This window comes from Anopheles coustani, chromosome 3, assembly GCF_943734705.1.
Source record: "Anopheles coustani chromosome 3, idAnoCousDA_361_x.2, whole genome shotgun sequence".
In the NCBI taxonomy this organism is placed as follows: domain Eukaryota; kingdom Metazoa; phylum Arthropoda; class Insecta; order Diptera; family Culicidae; genus Anopheles; species Anopheles coustani.
Genome location: NC_071288.1, coordinates 4,745,936 through 4,767,961, shown reverse-complemented (window position 1 = coordinate 4,767,961; position 22,026 = coordinate 4,745,936). Strand labels below are relative to the sequence as shown.

Genomic DNA, 22,026 nt, shown 5'->3' with positions numbered 1-22,026 from the left:
GATAACGGATGTTGCTGCCAAAGCAGCCCCGTTTTTATTCTGTCCATCACGACCAAACCGTTCGATAAAGCCATTCAACCGGCAACGCACCACTAATAAAGGATGAGCTTGTTCCGAGCTTGGGTTGATGAAAAAGTGGTCGAACCTTCAAAGCGAACCAAAAGTTCCACCATGATGAAGAAATACGGGAGTGTTTTTCACAATCAGGTGCCACGATGGCTTTGTTCCATCGCGAAATGACAACGGGCTCGAAACGACCGGTAGGACTAACACGAATTTAGCGAGCGTTGGCTCTTTCGACCCTCACCTCAGGGTACGTATCCCAGTGTTTCGAGTCCGGCTGAAACATCCCTGCTGGAGGGCTCGCTGGCGTCAAAGTGAACAAATGTCCGGGGTATCTATCTAGGTTCGGAGTCAGCCAAAAGATGCGCCTGCTTATGTCATTTTACAGTACGGTCGTTTTGGTTATCTTGTGCCGCTCAATATTGTTGTACTGAAGCTCCAAACTAGGTCGTCCAAGGGAACAGCGACTATGTGTTTAACCGACATCGAAGTCGAAGGTCCGTTGTGCGCTATTGGCGCCACCATTTTGCAACGGGAAACTGTACAAGGTATGTTTTTCTCCATTTCTGTACCCGGTTTAATCCGTCGTTTTCGAGTTTTGTTAGCAAGCAAACTTACCGTTTTGGCAGCGAATGCGAAAAGAACGCACATCGGCCGCTTGGTGAGAATTGATTTATGCTTTCTCCAGCCGCGAGAGCTAACCAGCGTACGTTTTTGTCTTTCAAACACGTCGTGAAGGGCCAGTAAAATACACTTCCGTCGACGTTTTACTCGGTGTAATATTTTGACTAGGATGGTTTCGTGCCATCCTGGCGTTATTTTTCCGACGCAACGGTTACTTTCGGTTCAGCGATGCGTTCACAGCTTGGTTTAAAGTTCGCTCGAAAATGTCCGCTACGTTTGTTCATGGTTTCCTGAATTGCTCACTAATATTTTCCGTAGACGTGCAACACACTCATATAGGCTGATGTTTTCAAACTCATAAAATGTAGTTTTTAGTAAAAGAAGCTTAAAAATGGTTCTGTACATTTCCATCGCAACAACCAAGCAACAGATCCGATTTCCTTACAAACAACCAGGCGTCTCCACCAATATTCGAATATTCGAAATTTACAAACGACCATGCGTCTCCATCCACCAACCAGCTAACTTATACAGTATTCAAACAACAGATTCCAGGGGAAAAAGAAATCAAATCGCCCTCGCCGGGTAGGTTGCGAATCGGTGTTTCGATTGTTTCGAATCCGGTGCTGAAATGTATAAATTATGAAATAATGTATCGAAATATGCATGAGGTATAAGAAAATAAAAGGGGGTTTTCAATATGATTCAATCGAATTCCGCATCGGAAAATCGCACCGGTGTGGTGTGTGTGTGTGTGTGTGTGTGTTTGCACAAGCTATAGGTTAGTCGAAGCAGGTGAGACAATTCGGTGTTCGTTTTTGGAAATTCTTCAATGGCCCCCGCAACTGAAGGATGCGCCGCGCTCGGTATAGGGTCGGATGTGCAAATGCACCATTGGAAATAAAGCCAGTGCTACTGATTTGCAGGTGGTGCAGGTGGTGGTTTGAAGAACAAGCGGGGGAACATAAGAGGGTTTCAAAACTTAAAACGTGGCGCACAAGTTTTGCACGGGTTTACTCAAGCATTCCCTCTCTTGAAGCCGGAGGTTAGGAGGCGTTGGCGACCGGGTGACGCTAACCCTGGCGTATTGGAAAAGATTGGGTGCATCGGGAGACTGCGTATGAAATTGGTTTCAACATGCGAAGCCGAATCGAATGCCTGCATGAATAGTTATGTGTTGCGGTGCCGACCCGAAACCTGGTTTCGTGCATTGTTTGTTGAATAAATTAAACAAAATGAAAGCACTCACCTAGGGCCCGACCCGGTTTGCTTGCGTACAGAGCCCGTACACTAGTTTTTGCCCGCCACTGCAGCATTGAAACCGTTTTAAATACTCGCCAATAATCGGGAACAATGGCCAAGGGCAGGCCGTTGCATTTCGAACGATTTGATTTTCCAAGTTTCAATTACCGTTTGGAAGTTTAAACAGGAGAAACGTGCCATCGAAAGGGTGGAAGTGGGTTTCCAAACTGGTTCAAAAGATGGTTTTCAAATGGTGGAAAACTAGTTTCTTTAGGATTTGGAATTGAACTGAGCAGGTTCCTTCTGCTAGGGTTATTTGTTAAGAGGATTCATTTACCTTGTGGAGGTCTGGGAAGGGAAGGAATGAAAAAATGATTTTAGGATAGAGCTGTTCATCGCCTTATATTTCATTTCTTTGAAATACAGTGTGGGCTCACACTGAAATGGCCAACTTTCCTACATTTGGAGCTCCGGAAAAGAACGCACCGAATGCCGAATGCAAGCATGTGAATTAAAAATTAACAAAATATTTCCCAGCCATTTCCTTTCGGGTGAATGTAGGTCATAAAAGAGAATATTTTTCTTTCGAAAAGCAATCAAATTTTGAATAGAAACGATAACCGCTCAGAGGTATAGCATGAATATAGTTTCTGGTTGCAAGCGAAAGTTGGAAGTGAAGAGAGCAAATCGATGAGTTGTAGGGGCCAAGTTTTGCGATCAGTAAATAGTGCTGCGTTCATCGAAGTGTTTGCCATCTTTCAGTTGGACATTTGGGAAAATCGTTCTTTGGCGAAAAAAAGACACACACACACTGTGAATTTATATCGCATGGACACCACTGGACAAACTCTGCCATCGCCGCAGGCAATCGAGTTTTCCGAGCGTCCCGTTAGGAACAGTCCCGACTCAAGAAACGTGTGTCCCCCGGTTTTATTTCACCCGCTTGCATCCTCCCTTCTGCGGTGGTTGCTTTAGAAAATGAGAAAACTTTTCGACGTTTGCCGGCAAACTAGTTTTTCGCAGACGGCGAGAAATTATGAGCCCTAGCGCCAAACCATCTGTCGGTGGAGTATTTAGGGAGCGATTTTCGGTAATCGGTTTGCTCCACGGCACGGGTGGAAAGTTGGTCCGGTTGGGTTTTCTTCCCGGGCCTCCGGGCGGGAGATGCATTCAAGTGACTTTGACTTATTAAATCGGGTGCTCCGGAAGGACGCGTGGTAAGTGAAAAATTCGGTCGTTAACAGTTGCCGGCGTTTAGTTTCCCAAAGGGTGTGTGGTTTTTTTTTTGTTTTTGGTCTCCTTTTCCGTACCTTGTGGGGGGAGATTTTTCCGCAGTAAAACTTTTCCTTAGTACACACTTGTACAGTGCTGATTACGGGAAGGGAATATTACCACCTGAAATGGAAATGGTTTATGACTCTGTTTTCTGCAAACAAGCAATGATGCCGACTTAAACATATTTTTTCCAACTCTAGAAAGATTATACAAAGTATAAAAATGTGTTCTCCACTCTCCATCAGGGCAGGAAAATTCCTTCCCAAAAGTTTGCCGTTTTCTGTAACGGAACATCCCGGGGAACACGTTGACGGTTTTATTGCAGCGAGATTTTTATCTCCTTCCTTCTCGGCCTGAAACCTAAACTATTCGAACACTCCGTTCCACTTCCGGAACTCTCCCGGAAGCTCGGTGGAAGTTATCCGCTGCGTGATCATTCTCTCGGAAGCGACCAAACGCGGGCTGAGGACTCGGGATAACGTGGTCGTTGTCGTTGTCGTTGGCATCATTATTATCTCGTTGGCATAGCAATTAACTGGCGCTCCACGGTTCATTTGAAGTTTGGCGAGTTTTGCGTAAGATTGGAGACGTATCGAATGTGCCAGCGTGGTAGAAGGGACGGCTAAGTGAGCTGTTTGGTTGGGGATGCTAATTATTGGACGATATTTTCTCTCATCAAATAACGGTTCGAACGGTACGCGGTAAGTTGATTTACTTGGAATGGAAATAATCCTGAAAGCCATGGATCTTATGACGGTTATGGAGAAAATCAATACTTAACAACACTAATACCGGGGAAAACATGACTAATTCGAGAATATTTTGTTTTTCAGATTATGTATATAACTATTCCTGACACAAACTTAATCTTGTCTATTGCAATCACCAAAACACTAAGACATCAGAATTCCATCCCGGCTCGTATCGATTTTAAAATCAAGCTAATGTGCGCTCCATTCCATCTGGGGTGCTAATTAAATTGCAATTAACTAACAACTTTCGACCGCCCCGGATAGGCCTTGAAGGTTTCGAAATTAGAAAAGCGACTTTTCGTCCAACCAGTTGAAACCTTCGTCAACCCAGTTTTCCCCGGAAACGCCTGCTCGAGGTAAAGTAAATGGACGTAAAATGGAAAACGTCCCAACGTCCCAGGGCCGAACCAGTTTCACGGTGATCATCGTACCTTTCCGAACCTTGTTTTACCTTGTTTCGCAAATGATTCGCCGGGTTTTTCGGAAACCGTGTTTGCGGAAAAGGACAACTCGGAAGTCGTCACTTAAAAAGCAAACTGTGGTTATCGTGCACCGAAAAGAGATCCTTAATGAACATTTGTGCTTAATTTCCCTTTCGGTTTGTTGTGTGCCGTGTATTGTAAGAGGTTATTTTTTTCGGAATCTTCTGTCGACGAAACATAAAAGATAAAATAAATATAGATATTCCCAGCGGGCAAATGGAGGGTACGAGTCGGGCTAGGAGCTGAAATCAAATAATCATAAGAAGCGTGCTGAGCGAAGAAGGGAGCTAAAGAACTCCGTACATTGGACGAGCGGCGACTACAATCTTGTTCTTCTTAAATGGATTCAACCGTGTAGTGAAAAGTGAAGCTTTTTTTCCGCTCGCACCCGAACAAGCTCTCAGGAAGGGACAAAACTTGTTGAAAATCCGGTCCGTGCTTCCGATTTCCGTCCGGTCGTTAGTTTTGTTTGCGCTCGAAGCTGCGGTAGAGTGGAGGAAAAAGGGAAAAAAAGCCGCCCCAAAGAAACTTCCATTATGGTGGAGAGAAAACTGTGGAAAGGGTGTTGGTGTTCCATTATGGTGGAGAGAAAAGCTGTATGAAGGCGCAGCATTGCGATATGTCCACCCTATCGTGTTGAGAGTGGAGAACTTTTATTTCCAAACCGGGAAACGCTGCAGAGCATATTTTCCGGCGAGCGAGGGAAACAAAAACGAAACCTCAACGGTGGGTTCAAGGGTATATTTAGTTGCTGCCATAACGAAGTTCAAAAGTAGCCGCGTCATTGAGAAAATCGTTCCCAGTGCCATGGAAAAGCGCGCTCTACACGAACCCGATTGGTATTGAGGCGCTTTTTTTCCACAGTGAACGTAAAATTATGTACCTCATCGAAGTTATGATACCGTAAATTAACGAGAAGTAGCTCCGAAAATCGATGCACATTGGGTGAATGTTTGTAGATGCTTTTCGAGCCAACCCCGGTCCGATTTATAGTGGAAAAATAGTGCCAACACGAACGCCAGCATGACTCGGCATGGAATATGATTGAGGAAAATGAAGGGTCATTATTTCCCGATTTTTTGCCTCATCATGTTAATGTATAAAAAGAAGCATGGAAGGACAAATCATTGGGGTTTGTGAAATGGGTCAGTGTCTGTATGTGTAACATTACCTTAAATGGGGAAAGCATAGTGAACTTTTCTTATGTGAAATAAATAAAGCGGTTAGTATGTACTTAAATCAATCTAGTTATAATGACTTCATTGGACATTAGGTTGTGGGACAACTGTGTCAAAGTGTCGTGTGTTTTTTGTTCTATTTCAAATATTGATAGTCATTGGAGTGATATAACAAATCAAACACACACAATCAGAAACACACGTAAGAGTTTTTTCATCGTTTTATTCGTTCTGTTATAAAAGAAAAGAAACGAACTTTCATAACGAATCCTTTCATCCCTGCACAATGTTTCTCTGTTCTGCTCTTTTCTGCTCACTCACACACCCCTCCTGCTTGCTTTCAACCGTTTTGTATGCTTTCGTATTTTGTTGGCTTCTGTTTTAACACTTGCTGCCTCATCATTCTTCACCCCCTTTGCTATCGACACTTAAAACATTTATACACTGAAAGAAGATCTCTGTCGCGTTCCATTTGTTTGCATTGGTGGTTTTCGATTTGGTGGTTATTGTATGTTTGTGATTTATTTTTGATGTTTGTTATACACTGTGTCGTTGTTTCTTTCAGCTTAAATCTTGCTTTAGTATTGATGTTTCAGTTGAGACTTCTTTTCATACAATGTTTGTCTTTCCACTAGAATATAGTTTTCTCGATTTTTTGATCTTCATTTTACACATCCAGTTCGTTTTCTAGCCTTTTTTTTGTAACCATGCGCCGTTGGTTACACTTCTATCACCTGGTTTCAATAATTGAAAATAATTTGCATAACCTACATCTCTTATCGGTATGCTACTCGATTTGTTCACAAATGTTTGTATTGACTTACACTGCGTTTACAGAGACCCGCTGCTTCGAGTTTCTTTTCCGTATCCGTCCTTCTAGATATGTACATCTGTTATATACAAACGTTACGTAGCTTCTTCGACCTACATATGTCGTTACACTTCTCGGGCCCTTGCTTTATTGTCCCTTACATCTTGTTTTTTTGTTTTTGTTTCGATTTGTTTCACACTTGCTTCGTTCGTTTTACACTGCCGTTATGTTACAACACGTAGTTTGTTTGTTTTTTTCCTATCAATTTTCTATTCGGTTTTCTATCTTGCCACCTTTCTTATGCACCGTTACAAAGTGCAATATAAATAAACTCTGAACATGGTAGGGTAAAATGTAACTAAACAATATAATACTTCTGAATTGTTTTTTGTGTCCTTTTTTGCGTGGCAAGGTGGTTACTTGTGCCGGAGCTGCTGTCACTATTAAATATCATCTCCGCGAAGCTTTAAACCGATTTAACAACTCCCAATTAAAGATGCGTCTACATTTTACAAATTGAATTAATTGGATCGTAACGTCCATCGGAGGCACCGAGGGTAGAATGGGTAGCAACAATCGATATGCATAAATTTGACTACTGAGCGATTTTCAAAACATATCGGAGATTAAACGGCCAATGGTAAAATTACCAGGGGGCGGTTTTTCCAAACCAACTCTTCCAAACCATTCGGGGAATGTTAGTTTGTAGCTAACAGTCGCTACCATGTACCAACACCAACGAGCTCGAAAAGATCGCCGATTGACATCGCTTCCATTCACGTGATTTTCCACCCGACACGGGGAAAAATTTCCATATCCGGTCGTTTGCGATTTTCACGATAGCACCATTGTGTCGGGTTGCGTCAGTCGATTGTGTTGCGATAAATTGTCACCAGCCCCATTCCGAAGCTCGGAACCGGGAGGGAAAACACGGATAAGCAACCAACAATTGAACGAACACTTGCACGCTCCCGCTTTCTCTTTCTCTCTCTTTCTACCTCTTTGACCTTTCCATCGCCGTTCGTTCGAGAGTGAAAATGTTCCCCAACAGTTGACAGCCCGTCGCCTGCTTTGGTGGATGGTGTTTGATAAAGCATTTTGTTTTTTCCTTCTACCGACCGCATGCACCGGATGCGTTTGTTATCGTTGTTTGATTTTCGAATTTATGCAATTACGCGACACACCCCCCCCGCGACGTAGACATGGATTGACACCATGTGGCCGGCCGGAGGGAGTATCACATCCTAACCGCATGTTGCGCGTGAGCATTTGGCAATGTTACATAGATTGCATGTCCTGCGGTAACTAATATTTTTCCGATTTAAAGTTTTGATTCGACCGTGAAGGAAACACGGTAACAAAATATTGATAATTAACCGGGGGGCGCAAATATTGGGACATCAAACGGTTTGTTTGTTTGGTTCAACCAGTGATTACCAGCAGTTTGAAACATGGTGGTAAAATGGTTCATGGTTTTACAGTTACATTTAAGTAAGTGGTATTTTAAATTTATATGTGTATACAAAATAAATGTAGTAGAGAGAAATAAGTAAACTTGTGCCAAGGAACGATAAAAAAAAAAGTTAAATGTGTCAATGTGATTAGGAGTCGTGTGGATGGCAACCGATGTTTTCCTCTACAGAATATATATTCTATCTACATTCATTGACTTGGTACACTTGGTCTCGTGTGTGGCGTTGACCACTCGCTCATCAGGGACTCCGCAAATGGCACATTGTAGTTTACTAAGCTAAGTAGTACGTACATGACACTATTCCATTCCGCAATTGGGATTCGCGAATCAATTCCTGCCTTCTTCTTGTTGTTGGCGTTAAGGAAGCGCTTGAGACCTGGAGTGGAACTTGCACTGGGTCGCTTTACGATCGATTGTGGTTTATGACCTTGTTGTCCCCCTGTAATCTACCGAACGGAGGCTGAATGTTAAACTATTTTCAACGGTTTATGACAAATAACAAAAACAAACCAACGTTCTTTGTTGATGCACCACAGTGAGAGAGAGTCCTTGGAGGACCCTGCGACTGTCCCACGACTGTGCGTTGGCCACCTTTGCTACATTCTAGCTACCAAGTTTATAGAAGCTCACCCTCGGGGTTCGGCCTCATCCGCTCCGGTCGGACGAGGGAAAGTCTTGTGGTGGTGATGCTGGTAAGTTCGCTCGCTCGCCCCGCCTCACGCTTTTCACTATCAACACTTGTCCACGGCCAACCCGCCCGGTCCCACCGTGCTGTCCAGCGTGCTATAGTTGGTCGTCAGCAGTGGCATCTTGGCGGTGTAGATTTGCGTCGCGCCGTAGCCCCCGTTCGACGACGACGAGCAGGAGGTGGTCTGCGAGGTGCTGAGCATGCTGTCGTAGCTGTTCGGCGTGAAGTCCCGCAGGGGCAGTCTTGTGTAGATGTTGGGCGAGGTGCGCGTCGGCAGGACGCCACCGACGCCGGAGCTCGGCGAGGTGGCGCTCGGAGGGCACGTGGAGCTGAGCAGGAGCCCGCCGCCCGCCGTCGCCGAGGTGGTCGTCGTCCCTTGCGGGCCCGCCGTCGACAGCAGCAGCGAGCCGAGCTGCGGACCCGCGCTCGGCTTGGCGTAACTTCGCACCGGCGAGCTGTATATCGCGTAGCCCGGATTGGTCGTTAGCGAAAGCTCTCCAAACTGCGGAAAGGATAACAACGGTGTGTTTGGACGTTTGGTACCGTGTGAGGGTATCTGCTAGGACGTACCTTCTTGAACCCGTTCCCGGTCGGTGACATGAGGTGATGGTGCGTCGGCGAGTAGGCCGCCCCGGTCGAGGCCGGCGTCGTGAACTTTAAGCTCTCGGTGTTCAGCGCGAGCCGCTCGAACTGCTTCTCGTCGTCGTCCTCGCTATTCTCGTGCGGTATCACGTCCGGGTTCTTGTCGTCGATGCTGGAGTGGCTGCCGATGTTGCGGCTCAGCGGCTCGGCGCTACCCTTATCCTGCTCGGTGTTTGCCGTCTGATGGTGCTTCTTCTGCAACAAGGCAAGAGAAGGTTTCAATCCTCCTGCAGGAAGTCCAACCACCCGCGTGGTGGAGCACTCTTTCATAAATCAAACTTTAAAAACACACATCTTTAAAGGTACAAGAGTCTGGCGCGGTGGTCCCAGTACAACATGGAGCATCGGGTTTCAAAGCATCTTCCCGGAAAACGTTATGCTGCCGGGAGGCAGCTGTAAGGCCCCATAAGTGTCGCATATTTTTGCCAACACTTTTACCCTCCCCGCGGTGCGACACCTTCATCTGCTCGGGGTTGTTTTTTTTTTGGTGACTGTGTGTGTGTGTGCGGGAGAGTGTCTTCCCCTCAGCAGACTTACCTTCGTTTTGAACTTTACGAAAACAATGATGCAAAGGGCCACCAGGCAAAGCGTTACGGCAGCCCCGACGAGAGCACCGAGCAGAGGCGTTAGCTGCACGAGGACGGCCTTCGATGGTGCTGCAAAAAAAAAAAGAGGGGAAAAGTGTAACGAATGCACATGGATGGTGTGAGTATGGGTGGGGCGGGGGTTTTGTTTGTTACCGGGCGCAAGGAAACGATGTAAAAATAGAGCATAATTTATGAAACAAAAAGAAAACCCCTTAAAGCACCATAATGGTCTAGGTTTCATCCCCCTTCCGAGTAGTGTGGGATTTTATTTTCTTCTTTCAAATGGGGCACCTTCGTTCACCGTCCCGTGGGGGACCATTCTCGCCCCCCCCCGCTCCCATCTTCACGGCGCTCGTTATCGAATATGGACCAACAAAACTTATTGCGCCCGCTCGCTCCCTTGGAAGGGTTTGACCTTCCTTGCACAGGTTTCCTTCGAAGCGGTTCCTTGTGTCGCTCGCCATTGGAGCACCGGGAGAAGGTACAAATGGAGGCAAAATTTGTTTGCCCTTTGGTGGGGCGGGTTTCGTTGCTTGCTGTATATAGGTTACCTCGGGGATGATGATTAGGCTGGCGGGAGCTTCCACCAAGTACCCATAAAAGGCTACATTACGAACCGTTACCGTTACCGTTTTTGTGTCTTAAATGGTGAAAAATGGCGATCATTTTTTGAGGAGGAGGAGGACACGGCGAGGGGGACAAAAGTTTTGTAATTTAGTGGACCTGTATGTTACGTTTTTTGGGTATTGCTTTATGCTGGTGAATATGTTGAGGCAGGGAAAATTTGAATGTAAAGATTTTGGTAAATAACAGTCCGTATGTTCCATTCCTTACCCGTCCTTAGCAGGGGCGCCGGAAGCGTCTGTGCCTTCACCCGGTAGCTCGTTGGGGCCGTTCCCTGTAGGTTGTACGGCGTGATCTGTTTGTCGCGTTGTTGGAGGTATCAAAAAATGGTAACAAAAAAAGATACAGCAGAAAGGTTAATGGGTAGTGAAATGACAAATTAAAAAGAAAATTGTTCGTGCAGTTGAAAAACGTTATGTCGCTCAATTCCGAGCCGGCGGCAAGCGCGTCGACGAGAGCGCTAGGGATGACGGATGATATCCGACCACCGTGGCGACATTTAGCTCGACGCAAACCGTGGCGTACCTTAATGATAAACTTCGTGTCGCTCGGCAGCTTCTTCAGCAGCATTTCCGCACTCTGGTAACTGATGCTTTGCAGTAGCTTCCGTTTCGACTCCTCAAACACCTGCAGATGGAAAGGATACCGGTAGAAAAAGAAAAACAGGTAAGCAAAACATGTTAAATGTCACAGTCGACTACGGGCAGCCGGACGGACGGACGGACACTGCAACGTCGTCCGGTGATTATTCCCCTCCCCTTGTAGCGCGCTCGTAACAACCAGCGTGGATAAACTCCTGCTAGGCCCCCTCTAGGAAACGGATATCACGTTTTAAACACTCCGTTAGGCGGTGTCCGTATCCTGATGCACTTTTGTGGCGAAAGGGATCAGCGCGAAGACGGAACCGGGCGGTCCATTTGCTGTGTTTCGCCATTGCGCAAACATCGTCCGGGAATGTTTTCCGGAACGCGAGTGTATCCTTCTGGCGATGGGATCGCAAAAGTGATCCCTTCCGTCCGTGCGGGGCTCTTTTCGTGTCGTTTTTTTTTTCGTCCTAGTTTCAAGAGCTTGTTCACATTGGAGATGATTATTTCGTTTTTGCGCCCATTTTTCTGCTGGTTGCTGCTGTTTTTTTTTGTTGTTTATCCCTCTACACGTTTGCCGCATCTTGGGGTGATTGTGGGGTGTTTTCATTTTTTTTTCCTCTAAAGGACAGTCCTTGTTCATCCTTGGGCGAACATTTGACGGGTGCACCCTCTTTCTATCTGTTCTGTTTTTTTTTTTAATGTGCACGCTAACGTCCATTCAGGCAGTTTCCTTCGTCGTGAAACTTCCCGATGCTGCTGATTGGGACAAGGGTTGCCTTTTTTACCGCGAGGAAAAGTAAAAAGTACTCAACATCGCAACAGTAGTTGCATCAAAATGCCCAACGAGAGCAAACGAGGGAGAACGTACATAAGAGGATACCGGAACGTTCGGGCAACAGGAGAACGTAAATGGCGTTCCCCTTTTTAATGGACAACCCGTGCTTCCTTGCCCGGCATGCGGCTTAGTTTGTTATTGTAACGATGCAACTTTTTAATAAGCGCGAATGCAGTTCTAACCCCCCTCCGCCCCCCCACCGGTAATAGCCACACCCCTTTTCGCGTGGCCAAGGGTGAGGGTCGTCTAACAGGATTTTTGACGGTCGTGCATCGGAATGAACAGCCGTGGGATAGTTTGCCATAGTGATTATGCACTTTCCCGCCTTTTTTCGCGCTTATAGCGATGTTGAGTCAGAGTTGGAAACAAAAGGATTTTATATCATTACGCCAGGTACGTCGGTTTGTACCGTACCGACCCTGGGAAATGCTTGTTTTTCCCAGCTTCTTGTAGTGAATCATCATCCTCTAGTATGTTCTATAAGTGCAATATGTGCTTAGCAGGTTTTCTTTTCAAACCTAGCTCTTTCATAAATGTATTCAGAACGTTTCCCACAGTTTTCTTTGAGTGTCGATGCATTTTCAAGAGTTACATTTCTTTATAACGTGCTAGTATGTGCTTTTAGTGGAGTAGTGCTCCTTTATCATACCTCTAGGTATCTCTTTATTTTATTAAAACCTCCAACAAACCAACATGCCAACCTGGGAGTGCTTTTAGTTGGATCTAAACGCCATGTTCTAATACGTTCTCTGGTGCAGCGCGAAGTGCAGAGTTTTGCGCGGAATGGTTTTCTTTGCAAGAGCAGGTCTTTCATAATCAAATGCATTCAGAACAGTTTCCCACAGAGCCACAAATTTTTCTCCGAGTGTCTGTTCATTTTAAAGTATTATTTCTCATTTTAACCTTTTAGTATGTACTTCTTTACGGATTGTCTGTAATTTTCTATGCACTTTGAAGCACTCTTACTGAAAAGAGGGAACATTGCGAACAAGAATCTAGCTTGTAGTTTGTAGAAATAATTTTTCACTCACGTCGATATGGAACTGCTGCGGTATGCCACCGTCTTTTCCGGCGATACAGGAAATGTGCACTGTGTACGCGGTTACATTCGAGACGGTGCAGCTCTTGATGGGGTCAGGTACATCTACGTGAAGAGCCAGACAAAAGAAGAAACACATACAATTAGTTGTTGAACTTGTGATGTCATCCATCGAGACTCGTTAGTGACGCGATTAAACCGTGTACCGGTATATTGTCACATCCGGTGAAAATTATCCCGGTGAACTGAAGCTCCCGGTGTTTGTTGGAGGTGATTTACTATCCACACCTTATCGGGGCAGTGCTAATACTACTCACCTGCCACGAGTATGTGATAGGCGCAGTGGCCACTCTGTCCGTACGAGTTCGTCGCGGTGCATGTGATCGTGCCGAAGCTGTTGAACGTATCCACCCGGTACATGTACAGCTGGCCGTCCACCAGAGGCACCGACTCGTCCTTGTACGATCCCGAGTGAAGATGCAGGTGTTGCTGCTGCTGCTGCTGCTGCTGTTGCTGCCGGACGGAGTGCTCGAGCCGTTCCAGCTTCCGCCGGACCATCTCCTCCAGGCTGGGACCCATGTGGTTCGTCTCCAGGTCGATTTCGGCCAGCGCCAGGTTGGCCGCCTCCGACTCGACGTTCGTGTACGGCGGCAGCTCGAGCATGCTCTCGAGCGAGTTGTTAAACTGCCACCGGAACAGTAGATTTGGCTACCAGGGACGGGGGTACGATGGGAAATAATTGCATTATTAAAACAACAGCATGATGACGCGAGCAAAACGGGGAGGGTGAAATAAATTACCATCGGATTGGCGTCGATATCGCAGGTTATGTTCACCGTTTGCTTCACCGCCGCCCGTATTATTTGCGCTTCCGATTTGCACACCGGTGGATCTGATCGGCCGCCGAGCAACGAGATCGATCGTGGAAGAAGAGATAGATTCGGGAACGGTATGGGAAACGAGAAAGCGAGAAATGTGTGCGTTAGTTTTGAGCAGAACATAAAACCGCGAACCTCAAGCGTAGGTCGGGATGATAGATGCAAGAACCGCGATGGTTGAACTGTTCGTTTTCGGACATTACCATCCTGAAACCGGGGAATAACCCACGGTTGAAGTTTTGAAACCGAAAGGATGGCGCAGTAAAGCCTATTGCCTACATTCCGGCGCAAACACGTGTAAAGGATGTTATGAAGGAGAGAATATCGATCGATTACCATTCCAGTGTTCTCATGTTTCAACGTTTAGTAAAACAGTTTAAATATGAGTTTGATGAGATTAATGCTGATGTTCAAAGCGTAACCGAACCGGAAACATAATATGTGCGACTCTAATGAAAAATTTAATACAATCTATTCAGCTCAGTATCGTTCAAATGCCTACTCCGTTTGGAATGCACTAAATGGCAGTTGCATTGGTTATTCGTAATCAGATAAACGTTTTTCACGATAGAAGTATTTTGAACCACTGTTGGACCAAATAGCAAAAGGCAAAGAAAGGGGAGCAACGGCCGGGGGGAAAACGGTATGCTACAATATGCAAATTACTGCCACGATGGCTCCTCACCAACACGCGTGCACGACACCGAGGTTCTGTCGGTGATGCGATAATGAGCTAGCAATTTCGATTCGATTCGATCCCGTTTGCGTACGGGAGGAAGTCAACCGGTGATGGTGGCCGCGATGGGTGGTTGAGGCATTTTGTATCACCATTAAATATTTCAAGCATTTCAACCAATTTCACATTTTCCAATCTACCCGCATTCGGGTGCCGGTAACGGCGCACGAGAGGTAAGAGGAAATTGCCGCTTCCATTTCACCGCTTCGAATCTCCCCATCGTCCATCCCGGCATGCTCTACCGTTTAGTAGCGTTGAAATAGAACCTTAGTATGTCCGTTTCCGACTCGACGAATCCGTACAAATGAGGCGCAAAGTTTCAAAGGTTACCCACAGCCATAAAAACACCACGTAGGGCGTAACGAAGTTCGCTGGGTTTTTGCCGATCGAGGCAAACTGTTTCGATTTCGATGCATAGATAAAAATGGCCGAAATTTGAGCGTCCACTTCTAGCCGTTTGAAATCGGGTCCGGTTTCCGCAGTTAAATGTGCCTGAACATCGGTAAAGTGGTATTACTATTAGCGGTTACCGGTTGATTGGGCGCAACTGGCTGGTTTGTTTATTTGTACTGTAGTCACAAGGATTATTTGAAATTATTAAAAACGAAAACTCTATTATGTGTTCGAAACTTATTTGCAACATCGTTCGTTCGGTTACCTACATTTGTGCTTATTTGGCAAAAAGGATATTCATCCCAAAGCTCAAAATATACACGCCATGATTTCAATCTTTTAGTTGGGAAATGTGACGAAAAAACGTGTATGTAACAGCCTTGAAACATATGATGGTAATAAATTAAAAACCCCTCTCATGAAAAACGATCCTGATGAAGTGAAACTCGGTCGAAAATGCAATCGTGCATCGCATATCGTTGGAAAAGAATTGAAAATAAAAACAACAGATAAAAACGGCTGCACATCAGGGGAGCAACAAATTAAGCAGTTGAAAAATGTGTATGCATCACACACACACACAATCGAATGAGACAAGAATCTGATCGCGGTCATTGTGGCAAACGTTGGTGTAAACATAATTAATTACATTTGATGTCCAAATAAAGTTGATTGCTGTTGACGGTGCCCTCGCTGTTCGACGCCCGGCACATGTACTCGCCGTGGGTTGACTTCGTGATGCTCTGCAGGACGAGCGTCTGATTGGAGACGATGATCCCACGGGCCGATTGTAGTAATTTATTCTGGAAATAATAATTTTAAAAAACAAAAGAGAATCACTACGGCGCTTGATTGAGGTGAAATAAAGGATATCGAGTTCGCATCGGTTTCAGTGGCACGTGACGCACACACGTTTTAAATTTTTCGATATAAATTAAATCAACACAACTCACTCCTGTTTGATCAATCAATTTTGACATTTTTTCAAAATAATGTTATAAAGTTGTAAAGGACAAATACAGGATGCTCTGCTTCCAACATAAAGACGGATAAATTCCAAGGAACACAATTAAACTCAACAGTCTAGTCTGAGATCCTTACGACAGGATGGTTCATTTACAGGTGCATACTTACGTTGTGAAACCACTCGATTTTCTTCACCGGCGGGTTCGCCTTGATATCGCACTCGAGGTACACGTCCGAGCCCTCCATCAGGTTTTGCGAGTTCAGTGGCGCACCGAGCGCCAGCGATATCACCGGAACGTCTGCCAAGAGCACGGGACCGAGAAACAAATCGAATCGAAAGGTAAGTAAGAGCAAAAGTCTCCAAGTGGTGCGAGAGTGCCACTTTCAAAAGCTCGCCGAGACAAAAAAAAAGGCGTCCTCGAGTTCTTGTGGAGTCCACTTTTCACACCACGTCCTTCCAACGGTCTTTCCCAAACGGCAGTAAATTGGTGGTGGTAAATTTGACTAATTTACGCTAAAGCCATTAGAGTTGTGTCGCTTGCGCTGGCGGGCGGGACTACTTACGCTTCACATTCAGCACGTGGGTATCCTTCAGCGAGACGGTCGGTCCGTCGCCTTCGCTGTAGCTAATTGAGCATGTAATTGATTTTTCATTATCCTCCGGACCGGGCACGAACACCAGCTCCGATACGGTGACATTTCCGTCGTTGGACGTCTGCAAAGGTAAGCCGGCCAAGGGGGAAGGGCGGCAGATGCGGCGAGAATTAGAAGAAACGGAATTTATGGAAGGACATCACGACACACTCCACCGGCCCGTTGCGTACCACCGGTGGAACTTTGTCGGTAAAGTTTGTGCCAGGATAAAGGGGAAGGAACAAGTTTTTGGCAAATGTGTGTGTAATCGATTCCTTCCTTTCGTTTTCCTCAGTTTTCACCACCGTCAGCGCCTCATGGAAGGTTGAGTTCACCTCGCTCACCTTCACACGCATGGGGAACGGGGTTGGTTGTGTTTTTTCGTTGGTGACAAGGAAACGCTGTCAAGTCTTTGAACAATGTCACAGTGAGGGGTTTTAAGAAGAAAATCTTATTCGATTAATTAATTTCAGATTTTCCCGACAAACTGGCTGACGGGGAAGAAAGGATGCCCGACTCAAGAAAGCAGGCAACTTGAAGGAACTTGGAACAAAAAAAAAAAAGCTGTATGTGCGGATTAGTTGCGACGTTTCTACCAGCATGTTTTTGGCTTAAAAGTACAACCTTCGGAGCATGGGATCGATCTCCGGGCTTCCCGATCCGACAGAATGTTGCTTCAAGCTTGGAAACTTTGGGTGATGGAAATCGACGATTAAGGATGTGGGTCATACAAGATGGTTGGGAGAGGGTGGCACAAAAACGATGGCGCTCACGGGACGTTGGGAAGTTTGTGCTACACAAAGGATGAAGGACGAAAAAAAAAACGAGCAAGGAGGTAACGAACCGTTTGTGATGAACCACGGATGACGGATGATCCCTTCGTCCAGACGACGCTCGGGGCGGGGCGACTTCCGGCCGTGATGCAGGAGACCTGCGTCTTGACGCCCGCCGTCAGCGTTTCCCGTAGGCCCTGCATCCGCACGTACAACGGTGGCACTGGAAAGACGCGAAAGGGGCATGAAAGCCGAAGGTCAGCAAAAAACGAACTCTTGTTGTACTTTCGAGGAAAATCATCAATACGCAGGAATTCGGGGCACGAAAGACACGACGGTATTCAAGCGAACAAACGGCCCCACCGGATACGGCATGAAGGAAGGGCGGTTCGGGCGAATGGGCGGGGGGAAATGAATGTTGTTTTGTAACTAATTGGATCGAAACTGACAGTGATTGAAGCGAGATGTTGTTGTGAGATGCGTTGGCGGAGAAGATGTGCGCTTTTCCCGGGCGGGCGCGCGGGGACGGAAAGGATGTGGATGGAAATTGGTTGTTATTGGAACAACAGTGGTGGGTGTGGGACGGGTTCGCTTTGATAATGAAGGCTGCGTGTTTGCCTGGGAGAAAAACAGCCTCTTCATCGATCGAACGATTCGAAGATCAGGGCGAAGGAGAGCGGGTATTCCTAACGTTGCCACGTTGACGAGGATAACTTAGGAGCACGGTGTGATGGGCGGGGGGAACGTACGGACAACGAAGGTTAATCTAATTTTTCAAGTTGTACGATTTTCGATACGATCGATTGAAGGCGGAACACGGGAGGTGTTGAGTGAAAGATTGAAGCATAAATTAATTATGCTTCCAAACTGGTACAAACTGGTTGCGTCGAATGGTTTTAATAAGCACTGATTGGATGCGCCCGACGCCAGTCAGGTGTAATATTGATCAATCCTTCAATGTAATGTGGGAAAATGTTGTATAGAAAAGTTTAACCATATCCAGGTTATTTCTACATTCCTAGTCGAAGCTAAATATCTTTGTTTATTTCGACGAACTTGATTATCGTGGCTGTTACATAGAGTTGGGTAATTCGGAATCGGATTCATAAATCTGAACGACTCTTTATACTTAATGAATTTATCTAAATCTTTTTAGAATGGGTTTGATAAATCTTTGAATATTCATACTGATTCGCCTCAAAAAACCTTACTCTTTTTGTTAATGAATCTTTGAATAACCATAAATTAACACTCGCAGATAAACTTATGAATGGAAATTCATGTTATTGAAACGATTCATATGAATGAATTTCGCCACAATATGCAGAAAACACTTTTCCCACAACCGAAAAGTGGCTACCTCATAGAGCTTAAGGCTCATAAACAGATAGTTGTCATTGGTTTAATGTCGTTTAATCTCGCAACGACGGTTTGTGGTGACATAAGCATGAAAAAGAACCCATTTAATTTACTTACAAATGGATACACTTAAGTGCTGATATGTTTAAGTGCTAAAAGGGTTAGCATTTCAAAAGATCGATGAATGCGATACGCGAATGCGTCGGGGGAAGGCCAAACTTTAAACCGTCCTAATTCTTAGCTGAATATTTAATTAGCTTAGATAGGGGGGTCCCCGGTGGGACCATGATCCGGTAAGCCGCCTATCCGGTAGCATCGGTAGGTCGTCGGTGGTCGAGAACGGAATAAAATTTGGTAACCGTCTTGGCATCAGTCCGTACGTAACGGTGGGTAACAGCACAGATCGTCTTGCTAAAGGCAAACGACCCCGAGAGGTACGCCCTAAGACGTATCGTTTTCGGATGCCCCAAATCTAAACAGATCCGAACGAGGCAATCCGGAACTCGAGCCACCGTAATCACTCACTTTGCTCCGAGGGAGGTTTCGAGTGACAATCTTGCGGCAACCACAGGGTTGGGGTTTACCGCTCCACTTCCTCTTCTACGGCCACTTCGATGTCCGGTGTGGTGTGAGAGACAAATGTTTGAATGTTTGGTTTTAAATGTTTATGTTATTCCGCAACCGAACAAACCGAACAAGTCCCCCCGGTGTTGGCTCTGAGCGGTCTAAGAGCTAGCGAGTGGTCTATCGTCATACAAATATAGATTAGACTCACTCCTCTCCCTCCCCCCCAACTCCACGGTGGTGAGTTATGACATTGTACGGCCTCTGATTTTGTGCGAGTTGGCACAAGACATGGGCCCCCTCTGTGATGGTGGACGAGATCGGCTTCGAAAGTCCATAAAGGGCACGTTCCGGGCCCCAGTGTTGCCACCGCGGGTGTAAAGGCGGCACTCGTAAATTCTTCTATCGTCTCGTAAAACCGCACCTCTCCGGCATCGGCGAACAGCTTGTGCTTTCTCGACCTCGAGTCGCACCGATTCAATTATGATGCGTTTTTCGGCCGGTGCATGTTCGGGGCGTCGTTCGTTTTATCGTCCCCGTCAGGCCCCCATCATAATCGTCGCCATCGTCTTGGCAAGCCATTAGCCATCGTAGGCCGGCGTATCGTAGTATCAGGTCGTAAAACTCCGTCCATCGCGAGTGCATTTTATCGAACGAGTTTCCTGAACCGGCTCCTCTCAGCGGTTGACGGCTCAGCGAGTTTCCCGGGCCGGGCCGTAAGTGCAACACGGTGAGGTTATGGGCTCGTAAAATGGCATCATTATCCCGGAACCTATCCGGGGGCACGAAGCTGTCGTTTCCTCCACCTCTTTTGCTTCGGGAAAACGGTGGCAATGATAGCTAGTTCCGCCCATTCGCTTGGAAGGGAAAATGTCGACCACTTTTCCCCCGCACTCAACGAAAAAGGGTTGATGGTGGTTGAGTGGTGATGACTATTTTAAAAACTTCCTCCGCTCAACTCATCGCACGCCTGTCAACCTTGTCGCTCGGGACATTGGATACGAACATTAGTTTGTTTGTTTTTCTTCGCACGCGATCGTTGATTTTAGTTACGGTGGTTTCGATTCGATCGCTGTGTTTGTCATAGCTGACATCGGAAACAGGGAAACTATGGCACTTTCCATTATTAGCACCCGCGTGTCGTAACTTCCTCCACCTCTCCCGGGGGAGGTCGCACGGGAGAGTGTCTCTTTCGGCGACTTGCGTAAAACCATCATTTCATTCCGGCTCCCAACCGTCATTGTGGTCGAAGAAAAAAGCTGATCCGAATCGAACCATGGCGATGGGACAGTCCTTCGGGAAATGGATTTGGATCAAGCTGGCGCCCGGGATAAATCTTGCCACTGGGCGAACGATGTTACGATGGGTTACAGCTACACGGAAAATGCCGACCACAGAGTGATCCATCCATCGACGGTGGTTTCGCTTCGGGGAATCGGCTCGTTAGATAGGGTTCCGATAATTTTCATCGCTCCGGGGCTTTCAATCAGCTAGAAGGGTGTTAGGTTAGCCAAGAGAAGCCTGGTTGTGCTGGTGGTTTCCCACATTGTCGCATCGAAAGCGCAAATTTATTTTCATGAATCCTTTAATGGAAAGCAACGCACTTATCGATTTTTTTCTAATGCAAAAATCAAAATAGCGTTTTGTTGTCAACAAGAGGGGTTTTTAATTTTAAAATCGAAGTCACAAACAATCACTTGGAACCCTTTTTGAGCTGTAATTAAAGCCGTTTCATGCAATATAAATGCCAGAGTAATAAAAAGGCATCAGGGTGTTATGCATGCAACCTACAAACGCACTAATACTCTCCTAGGGACACCGAGAGAAGAAAGAGACGTTCTCCACACAGTCAAGTATTTCAATTTCCAACGGTACCAGGCACTTGACAGCTCATAAAACATTGTGAGCAGTCGTTTGAAGTCCGCACGCGAACGGAGTGCAGCAGCAGCAGCACTCGACACAGAGAACAGGGAAAATCACATTTTCGTTCCATTTTCACCCTTAAACAACGGCAAAAAACTCGACGCCATGTGATTTTTTTTGTTCCCAGGTTTGTCCCGTTTGTTCCAGTTCCCGGGTCTAAATTGGCTTCGCTGGGTCGGAGGTCGTGGGGTTGCGAAAACTCTCCTAACAACACACGACCTCCGAGAAGGATCGGATCGGAATCACAAGCAGCAATCTCGCAAAGGCTGCACCACGAGCAGTGTTCGGAGGTCCACTCCCGGGAAGTTGGATCAAGTCTTCCGATTGCAGTTGTGAATGCCTTCCAGCCAGAGCATGTCGGTGCGTCGAGTTCCAATTTGTTCCGTTTGCTGCCTCTCGTAGCGTGGCGGATATTTGTTTTTCGTACCAGTTTGCGCTGATTCCACTTTTTTTCCCTCCCCTTCCCGATTGTGATGCTCCCTTTTCGCACACGAGCTACACGAGCCTTCGATGCATCGATGTTTGAACCTCATGTATGATATGTTTGTGAACGAGGCGGACAAGTTTCACTTTAGACGGGAGAGAGAGAGAGAGGACGGACCCATGTCTTCCATGCCGAAGCACGATCATCTCTGGCGATAAAAAAAAGCGGAAAAGGAGGTAGATGTGTGCCTGTTGGGTAGATCGTTGCGATTCAATTTCCACCGGAAAAAGCAACCAGCAAACAGCCGTCCGAAACGAAACCAATCGCCTGGCACCATGGAGCTTTGGCATTTGGCTCGGTTGGAAAGGACGGGGGGGGAAGTTGTGTTGAGCACAAATCGTATGCTTCTTCAAGAGGATAGTCAAGCTCGTTGGCAAAAGCACACAACTAACAGCAACAGAAAACAGTACGCTG

General features: G+C 46.3%; 1 protein-coding gene across 1 annotated transcript in view; it reads right to left on the bottom strand.

Moving 5' to 3' along the window:
- Positions 1-8,632: 8,632 nt before the first annotated feature.
- LOC131260345 (nephrin) overlaps positions 8,633-22,026 on the bottom strand; it is a 64,898-nt gene continuing 51,504 nt past the window's right edge. The window contains exons 7-18 of the mRNA XM_058262044.1: positions 17,354-17,505; positions 16,441-16,591; positions 16,045-16,175; positions 15,560-15,713; positions 13,704-13,795; positions 13,221-13,611; positions 12,896-13,008; positions 10,968-11,069; positions 10,653-10,737; positions 9,769-9,887; positions 9,160-9,426; positions 8,633-9,091 (exon numbers count right to left, since the gene is read on the bottom strand). Of these exons, the coding sequence (XP_058118027.1) occupies positions 8,633-9,091; positions 9,160-9,426; positions 9,769-9,887; positions 10,653-10,737; positions 10,968-11,069; positions 12,896-13,008; positions 13,221-13,611; positions 13,704-13,795; positions 15,560-15,713; positions 16,045-16,175; positions 16,441-16,591; positions 17,354-17,505 (2,216 nt within the window). The remainder of the gene's footprint in view (positions 9,092-9,159; positions 9,427-9,768; positions 9,888-10,652; positions 10,738-10,967; positions 11,070-12,895; positions 13,009-13,220; positions 13,612-13,703; positions 13,796-15,559; positions 15,714-16,044; positions 16,176-16,440; positions 16,592-17,353; positions 17,506-22,026) is intronic.